This window comes from Triticum aestivum, chromosome 4B (assembly GCF_018294505.1).
Source record: "Triticum aestivum cultivar Chinese Spring chromosome 4B, IWGSC CS RefSeq v2.1, whole genome shotgun sequence".
Classification (NCBI taxonomy): Eukaryota; Viridiplantae; Streptophyta; class Magnoliopsida; order Poales; family Poaceae; genus Triticum; species Triticum aestivum.
The window spans coordinates 499,503,990-499,513,339 of record NC_057804.1 but is presented as its reverse complement, the minus strand read 5'-3'; the positions used below and the strand labels follow the sequence as shown (position 1 = coordinate 499,513,339).

At 46.7% G+C, this 9,350-nt stretch overlaps 1 protein-coding gene across 1 annotated transcript; it reads left to right on the top strand.

Moving 5' to 3' along the window:
• The first annotated feature begins 901 nt into the window (after positions 1-901).
• LOC123092931 (peroxygenase) lies at positions 902-4,016 on the top strand. Its single transcript, XM_044514787.1, has 7 exons — positions 902-1,061; positions 1,244-1,386; positions 2,056-2,205; positions 2,452-2,537; positions 3,102-3,196; positions 3,291-3,416; positions 3,624-4,016. Exons 1-7 carry the CDS (start codon positions 976-978, stop codon positions 3,760-3,762), a joined length of 825 nt encoding a protein of 274 aa, XP_044370722.1. The 5' UTR covers positions 902-975; the 3' UTR covers positions 3,763-4,016.
• The last annotated feature ends 5,334 nt before the right edge of the window (positions 4,017-9,350 follow it).

The following is a 9,350-nucleotide window of genomic DNA, read 5'->3' as shown; positions in this document are numbered from 1 at the left end:
TTGCAAGTGGTAGTGGTAGTATTATATTGGCAGGCATCTCATGGAACACCGCAAGCCTGGAGCAGATTTACAGACAGCACTACGTAGATCCCAAAACCTCCACATATTTTGGTCGCTCGGGCGGCTAGGAAAACGATTAATAATAACGATAAATGAAAAAGAAAACGGTTAACGAGCGTCGCCCACCGTGTGCACAGCACACCAGGACGCGTGCCCTGGCCACTCCTCTCCGCCGCATGTCCGCACCTTCTAGCGAGACGTTGCGGACTTTTTGAATTCATTCACGATCGGCTTTGAAGACTACTGTAGCAGTACGTGCTCGGATCTGCTAAATGTTCCCATCATCTACGCTGCACGAGAGCGGATCGCCCCGGATTTCCCGAATGGCACGGTTGTCCTCTGCGATCATAATGTAACTATAAGTAAAAAGGAGAGATAAATGGTGCGTGCACGTCCATCCGGCATTACGGTCTACGGGTCGGTGATCTACTCTTCGACCTGGGTGGCTGGGTACTTGGGTCGTCCGTGATAACGTGGCAAGTCGAGGTAAAAAGCAAGTCTGTTCGAGACCAAACTTGAGCTAGCATGCAGCTGGAACACGATCGATTTTGGCACGTTAACTCCATTTTGGCACGGTTCGGTGCGTTCCCGGAACACCTTTAACCTTCTTTCTTTTAGCCGAGAACACCTTTAACATTGGCTAATGGCATTCAAAGACGCCTTGCATCCATGATCCATCCAACAGAAAGCCACGTTTACACACGCACCCCGCTGCTACGAGTTTCTAGACAAAATTGAAATGCAGATGCAGCAGTACACGTGTAACCACCACACGCCTCGTCTCTCAGACGTCCACAGTACAGTACCATACCTCGATCGTGCGCAGTGTTTCTATAAACCCCCGTCTCCGCGCCAGCCTCGTCGTTACGAACGTTCCGCACGAGCAATTATAAAGAGAGCGCGGGCCTTCTTCCCATGTCGACCGTAGCACTGCTCGTACCACCACCAACTCTCGCGAGGCCCCCGGCTCTGCGCTCCCGTCACATCGGCTTTCTCTCAAGGTAATCATAGTCGTCGAATTCTTTTGCGAGTGCGCCTTGTGCTGCTGAGCCAGCAGTGTTGGATTCCCTCTCTCTCTCTCTCAGCAGCACTGCTCTGAAGCTCTCTTCTTCTGGGCCGGGGTTCACTCACGGACTCACAGTAACCCACAGTTCACAGATTCATTCGCTTGTTCGATCTGCAGATCCTGCAAGCTCGGCTCGTCGCGAGTAACCGCCATGTCGTCGTCGTCGTCCGATCCGTCGCTGGCGACCGAGGCGCCCCAGGCGGCCGTCACCAGCGAGCGCAAGCTCAACCGCGACCTGCAGGAGCAGCTCGCCAAGCCATGTACGTATCTATCCCTTCTTCACCTTGGGCAGCCGCTGTTCCGAATCCGAGATCCAATATTTCTCTCCCGTTCTTTCTTGCCGGCTTGGCTAGCGACTGAGCGAGGGGACCGTCAGAGCGGCTGGCCGTTGCCCGTTAGCGGGCGGCTTCGCGCGACGGCGCTTCCCGCTTCTCCGGTCGCTGCGTGGGATTTTCATTAGATACGGAGGAAGGGATAAATTTCCTGCAGGTGTTAACAACATAGACTGTCTTTCCGGGAAAAAAAAGAGCATAGACTGTCGTCCTCCATGATCGTCGCCTCTGCACTCTGATACTGTCACTCTATTGGCTGCCATGAAAGCTTAGACTAGTCAAGCAAGCCGTACCGTCGTCGCCTCTCTGATCCAAGAACCGTATTATATTCTAACATTCTAGCAATAAACTCGGCCGCGTCGACCGTGTTTGATGAGGGAATATCGTCTCTGTTAGCGACCCGAATGCATTGAATACTTTCCGTTCTCTGATGAAGCGTTTCGTCGCCAGGACCATGTTGTATTAATTTTGTGTACTCTCAGTCCCATCTTCAATGGTTTAGCCAGCAGAAACAAGTGCTATCTACGTTTGCTTTATATAATAAATTCTTGCTGCTGTCTCTGAGCTGAACTCCTATTTGTACATATACATATGCAGATCTGGCCAGAGCAATGGCGGCGGTTGACCCGAGCCACCCGGAGGGCAGCAAGGGGAGGGACACCAAGGGCATGAGCGTGCTCCAGCAGCACGCCGCCTTCTTCGACCGCAACGGCGACGGGGTCATCTACCCATGGGAGACCTTCCAGAGTACGTATACGTAGCTCTGACGAGAGCGCGCATCTCGCTATCATTGCCAATTTTGTATCAGTCTCGTGGCTCTCGTTTTGGACAGGCCGTCAGAATCACACTTTGTTTAATCCCGATCCACCAAACGAGATTAGATTCGCCATTCCCAAAAGAGATTTGATTTGCCTTTAAAGTGGACATATTTTCTTCTCCAATCAAGGTTACTTCTGCAGCTGCAATAAGACCTTCTTTTGTGTGCTATTTCAGGCCTGCGAGCAATCGGGCTTGGGTCGCCTTCAGCCTTCGGAACATCCATACTCCTCCACCTCGTCCTCACTTATCCTACTCAACCGGTAAAAAAGTCGTGTTATCATTTGTACTAGTTTTTTTGACCTGAATATCACGTCACTCTCTTTTGCAAGTGACAAGAATATCTCACTTTCTCTAAGGCCAACTCCACCGCGTGACCCATTTCTACCCCAAATCGTCTGTTTGTGTCCGTTTGGGATAAAACCGACAAACCGAACGACCCAACACATGGGAGCATACGGACGTTTCGTCCGGTCTGTGTCCGCTTTTGCCTCATTTCCAGACCAAAGTTGCTCTCGGTTTGGGTTTGGGGTCAAAGCGGACAGAAAGCGGACGTCTTCACGTCCTCCTCGTCCGTGTCCGCCCTCGCCCCCACCTGTCACTCTCTTCTTTTCTGTACCTGGCCCACCACGTGCACCCACCACGGACAAAATCCGGACAAAATATGGTGGGTGCAGCAAGTTTGTCCGACCTCTGTCCGGCGTTTGTTTTCCTTATTTCTACCCCATACAGACAAAATTCGAACAAAATGGGGTAAAATTTAGGGTCGTGCGGTGGAGTTGGCCTAAAGATACACACGAATTTATCCTCTGTTTCTTTGGACGCAGGGATGGATGCCTTCCCCTCTGCTGTCGATCCATATAAAGAACATCCACAGGGGCAAGCACGGGAGCGATTCTGAGACGTATGACACAGAAGGGAGGTATGTTTGCAAAACGCACCTATGCATGTCCCTCTGTAGGAAGATCACTTCCGGAAATGAATTTTGTAACTAGTTTTTCTTCCTCTGTGTGTAGGTTTGAACCAGCGAAATTCGATGCTATATTCAGCAAGTTTGGCAAAACTCGGCCAAATGCTTTGTCAGAAGATGAGATTAACGCCATGCTTAAATACAACCGCAATATGTATGATTTCCTGGGCTGGTAAGTGCGGCGACGAAGTGGCATTGGCAAGTTGTTCTTCATTTATTTTCGTATATATCCAAACTTTTCTAAAAAGACAGGCATGCCTAGTCAGTGGCTCAGTACACAAACACAGGACCAGATTTTTCATTCCTGCAAGTTCTGTTCATTTCAAGCCTAGCTGTCCTTCAGAAAATAATTTCTGAATACTTTATCTTCTTCACGCAGGGCCGCGGCCAACCTCGAATGGAAGTTGCTGCACAAGGTGGCAAAGGATAACGAAGGCTTTTTGCAGCGAGAAATCGTGCGGGGCGCCTTCGATGGCAGCCTGTTCGAGCGTCTGCAGGAAAGCAAGAAATCTACCTGAATGTGGCAGTGAGCCTCGTCTCTAAAATATCTGCACTTGAAATTTGAAAAGCCTCCCTGCATTGTAGTTTGAGTTGTGTACGTCAAATAAGAAGTGTTTGGCCCGTCTGCGGCGGCCTAAACATTTTCATTTGCATTGTTATTTTGAACTGGAATTTGTATTTTTATTGGTAGCGCACAGAAGGTGTACAGTGGAACTTGTAATGTGCACTCGTGAATCATCATTACCTCGCATAATATAGGCGTGTCTCTTTCTATTGTCGTGTGAAGACATTTTTTTCTGAGGAATCGTGCGAAGACTTTCTTAAACTGGGGCCATCACTATTGTAAGAAACTTAATCATTTCCGGTTCAAGTTTGAGAGATGTGATTTCTTGGGTTGTACTCAAATTTGATACACTAAAATATCCTAGGAACAAGAATATCATGTGGGGAATAAGAATATCTTTTCTTTTGAGCTCTCGTGGTTTGATAGAGAAGGGTTCTTTGAGATGGTTGCTAGAGAATGGGCGAAAGATTCAGGAGGAAGGTCTCCTATCGAGAGATGGTAGAATAAGATTAGACATCTGCGAAGTTTTCTGCGTGGATGGGCTAAACATACGCATGGTATTTATAAGGCTGAGAAGGAAAGACTCCTTTTACTTATTCAGTCCCTAGACTTAAAAGCCGAATCCACTATTTTAGATACCAGAGAGCCGGAAGCTAAGGTAGAGGCGGAATTAAGGCTGAAAGATATCCTTCGGGAGGAGGAATTGAAGTGGAGGAGGAATTGAAGTGGGCATTGCGAGCTAAGGTTCGCAAGATCGTCCAAGGGGATGACAACACTTAGTTATTTTATATGATTGCCAATGGCAAGCACCGCAAGAAGAGGATATTTCAGCTCGAGCAGGAAGAGGGGACGATTGTAGGTCAAGAGAATCTGAAAGTCTATATTACGAATTACTATAAGCAGCTGTTTGGGCCGCCGGAAGATAACTATGTGTCCTTAGATGAGACCAGAGTTGAGGATGTACCTCAACTTGCGTCGGACGAGAATGGAGTCTTGACTGCCCCTTTTACGAAGAAAGAGGTGTTTGAGGCTATTTCACAAATGAAGAACAATAAGGCTCCCGGGCCGGATGGCTTCTCGGCGGAGTTTTATAAAAAATGTTGGCATATCATCAAAGGGGACTTACTCCCGATGTTTCATGATCTTTTCTCTGGACAGCTTCAGTTGTTTCAACTTAATTTTGGAACGATTACTTTAATCCCCAAGAAGACAGAGGTTGTTCGTATTGAGCAGTTCAGGCCCATCTGTCCTCTTAATGTAAGTTTCAAAATTTTCACCAAGGTCGGAACTAATATACTTACGCAGATTGCGCATTCTGTTGTGCAGCCGTCCCAAACTGCTTTCATGCCAGACAGAAACATCCTGGAAGGGGTTATCGTTCTGCATAAAACACTCCATGAAATCCACTCAAAAAAACTAGATGGAGTAGTTTTCAAAGTGGACTTTGAGAAGGCATACGACAAGGTCAAATGGCCATTCCTTCAGCAGGCTTTGCGCATGAAAGGTTTTGATCAGGCCTGGAGACACCAGGTAGACTCCTTCACCCAAAAAGGGAGTGTTGAAATTAAAGTGAATGATGACATAGGTCACTATTTCCAAACACACAAAGGACTGAGGCAAGGGGATCCGATGTCTCCTATTCTCTTCAGCATAGTGGCTGATATGTTGGCAATTCTTATAGGAAGGGCCAAGGATGCAGGTCAGGTAGGAGGCCTCGTCCCGCACTTAGTAGACGGAGGTGTATCCATTCTACAGTATGCCGATGATACTATCATTTTCATGAAGCATGACTTGGCAAAAGCTCGCAACATGAAGCTCGTGCTATGCTTGTTCGAACAATTGTCCGGGTTAAAGATTAACTTTCACAAGAGCGAGTTGTTCTGTTTTGGAAGAGCTAATGATGAACAAGATGCGTACACGCAATTGTTCGGGTGTGAATTGGGGGCTTTACCTTTTATGTATTTAGGTATACCAATTCACCATCGTAAGCTCACCAACAAAGAATGGAAGTGCATTGAGGATCGTTTTGAGAAGAAATTGAGCTGCTGGAAAGGTAAGCTGATGTCATACGGAGGACGATTAATTCTTATTAATCCAGTCCTCACGAGCATGCCCATGTTTCTTCTCTCGTTCTTCGAGGTTCTGGTGGGAGTCTGGAAGGGGCTTGATTTCTATCGATCACAATTCTTTTGGCAGAGTGATGGAGTTAAGCGAAAATACAGACTTGCTAAATGGGACATCATCTGTAGGCCGAAAGACCAAGGGGGCCTTGGTATTGAGAATCTGGAAATGAAGAACAGATGTCTCCTTAGCAAATGGTTGTTTAAGCTTTCTGTCGAGACGGAGGCTACTTGGGCTCAGATCTTGCGGAACAAGTACCTTCACTCCAGAACCTTGTCCCAGGTGACAGTGAGACCGACTGATTCGCCTTTTTGGAAAGGATTGATGAGAGTTAAATCACACTTTTTCAATAGAACAAGATTCTTAGTTGGAAACGGTACTTCTACGAGGTTTTGGGAGGATACATGGCTAGGGGAGACGCCCCTTGCACTCCAATATCCTTCCTTGTATAACATTGTTCAGCGTAGAGATGCTAACATTGCAACAGTGATACAGTCCATTCCGCTTAATATCCAGTTTAGGAGGACGCTAGTGGGAACCCGTTGGGAAGCTTGGTCCATCTTGTTCGAAGATTAATGGATGTTCAGCTGTCTCAACTGCCCGATCAATTGTGTTGGAAATTATCCAAGAATGGCGAATTTTCGGTTAAATCCATGTATTTGGATGTTATCAACTCTAGCGTGATTCCTTGATCGAAACATGTTTGGAAAGTCAAAGTTCCTTTAAGAATCAAAGTGTTTATGTGGTTTGTGCATAAACAAGTTATTTTAACGAAGGATAATTTAGCAAAACGCAATTGGACAGGATCTACCAGATGTAGTTTCTGCGACCAACACGAATCCATCAAACATCTCTTTCTGGATTGTCCCTTAGCAAAAAATTTGTGGCGGTCGGTCCACATAGCTTTTAACATTACACCACCGAATTCCATCAATACGTTATTTTGGACGTGGCTTGATGGGATAAATTTTGATACAGCGAGACACATTCGTGTGGCAGTGTGTGCTTTATTATGGGCAATCTGGAATTGCAGAAATGATTTGGTTTTTAACAGAACAACAAATATTCATTTTTTGCAGGTTATATTGAGAGCCACTGCGTTGATCCGTATGTGGTCGCTACTCACTTCGACGGAGGCCAGGGAGCATTTGGTTACTGCGTCTACCCGATGGGAGATGGTAGCACGGGGTATTTTCAACCGGTTTGGATGGCGGTCATGTAATAGGATAGGCATGTAGTGCTCTTATCTTTCTATGCCTGCCGGTTGTGGCTTTTCCTTTTTCTCTGTTCAGCTCTAGTGGAGCCTTTTACCTTTTTGTTCGAGACTTGGAGTCCTTTGTTGGATATTTTGCTCATTAATAATATGAGCCATATGCATCATTCAGATGCATAGGTTGGGGTATCCCCTTTTCGAAAAAAAGAAAAAAAACTCCTAGGAACAACCATAGTGATTATTATTTTAATGCAAGTAAGGCCCTATGTTTATGATTATATTAAAGGCATCCAATGGTATATAACATCCGAGAAAGCAAGAAAATTACAACCATATCTTCAGAGTTCAAAGAGCCAAACAAACTCAACCTCTAGCATGAGTCGAAGGTGCGCCACCGTTCCACTCCAGTTTTGAAGTCAGCATGTTGACGGGAAGTTCTCGTGCTAAGGTCTGGATGGACCAATGGCCTCTAGAAGAAGCCATCATAGAAGCCTTGTGTAGATCCAAATCCAAAACTAAGCCATCTTTGGTACAAAACATCCGCCAAGTTTGCAATGACGAGAAGATAACGTTGTTGCGACAAAGAGGAAGATTGAACCACCAAGGAGTGGTCTATCGAGTCAGGGAGTCACCCAAGGGGAGAGAAAGAATTGACAACCTCGTCGACGCCGCAAAACAATCAGGGGAACATTGTCCCGATCCCCAAGGGCTAAGCGTCGATGGTTGGCCCCAGCACCACCACCACAAACAACATGAAGAACAGGACCATTACTCAAAACCTATATGAAGACACATGAATTGCCCACGATGTCTGGATGACCTAAGACGATGCATGCACCTTCTTCTAAACCCAACAATGATGACATTCCAGAACCATCAAATTGATGGGAGATCTGGAGGAAACTTATTATATGTTGGTGCAAAAAGCCGGCAATCCCTACATAGCTAGGGTTACTCATGGGGCGGAGCACGCATAAAGGATCAGAATAGGGTAATACCCTATATCATGCATGCCTGATTATATTGATGTGTTGGTCTTGTTGAGAGATTATATCTATTGGACGCCTCCTTGGGAGGGCCTACCTCCCCTTATATACATAAATGATGGGTAGGGTTACATGGCTTGTAGTACAACTAAGAGGTCTCCTCAGGAGGAGGCCCACTATCATGCGAGAGTCCTAGGCCGTGGTGGGGCCTATGGCAGGCCCACTGCAGGTCTTCCCGCTAGGCAAATCACCCCCGGTAAAGTACACCATCATTACCGCTAAGACCGAAGCCATGGACAATCAAAGACCTAGCTAAGACACCTAGACTATAGAACACACACATAACAGGGTCCTAGAATTCCTCTCTCTCCCATCGCCACTGTAGCAGCCAACAGAGCTAAGGGAACCCCATCGACTCCAGAGTTCATGCACCACTCCCTTTTCTCACTGGGTCGCCTTAAGCGGCTAGGGTTTCACGGGGTTGGGCAACTGTAGAGGGCTACACCAAACCAGGGTAATTCTACTATCTAACTTAAAAGAAATACACATGCATATACACTCAAACAAGCCATAATACCTCAAGACCAGCCTTTGCATTTGATGCATACTCGTGTAAGGCAGCTACAACCAGAGTTGGCAAATTCAGGCCCATCTACGTTCGTGGACATGCCTGGTCGCGTCCGCTGACAGTCACCGATCACACATCAAAAGTCGGCCTCACAACCGGCTCCCTTAAACCAAATCCTCAAATCCATACTAGTTTCATGCAACGTTAAATTACACACGTAGTTGAACACACATGTCATTTGGCTACCAAAAAATAACATCTTCTAGTAACTACGAATGCAACGAGAAGAAGCTCATCCATGGCCACACTTGCCCTTGTGCTTCTCGACTTCGTTGGAATTAGCGGTCCAAGACGCAAAACAGATCAGGGCGGATCTGCTCACTCCCGGAGTTTTCTGATCCGTCACCGTCCTCCTCCTCGTCGTCGTCGTCCTCTTTGAGGGCAGTTCGACCATGGCACCGCCCGGCTTTGCTCCCTTGCTAGGGCGTGTGCCATCCTCCTTGTCGCTTCTTGACGATGCGGGCATGGAGGTCTTTCCTCGTCCAAGTGAAAGTATCAAAATGGACCTAGAGGGGGGTGAATAGGTACAATTACAATTTTAATTATTACTTAGCAATTTTAGGCAATAATGCGGAAAATGAAGTTTAGCCTAA

Coding starts and splice junctions, on each gene's coding strand:
- LOC123092931 (XM_044514787.1), top strand. CDS start 976: ATGTCGACCGTAGCACTGCTCGTACCACCACCAACTCTCGCGAGGCCC. Junction 1,062..1,243: donor CACATCGGCTTTCTCTCAAG/GTAATCATAGTC, acceptor TTCGATCTGCAG/ATCCTGCAAGCTCGGCTCGT. Junction 3,197..3,290: donor ACGTATGACACAGAAGGGAG/GTATGTTTGCAA, acceptor CTCTGTGTGTAG/GTTTGAACCAGCGAAATTCG.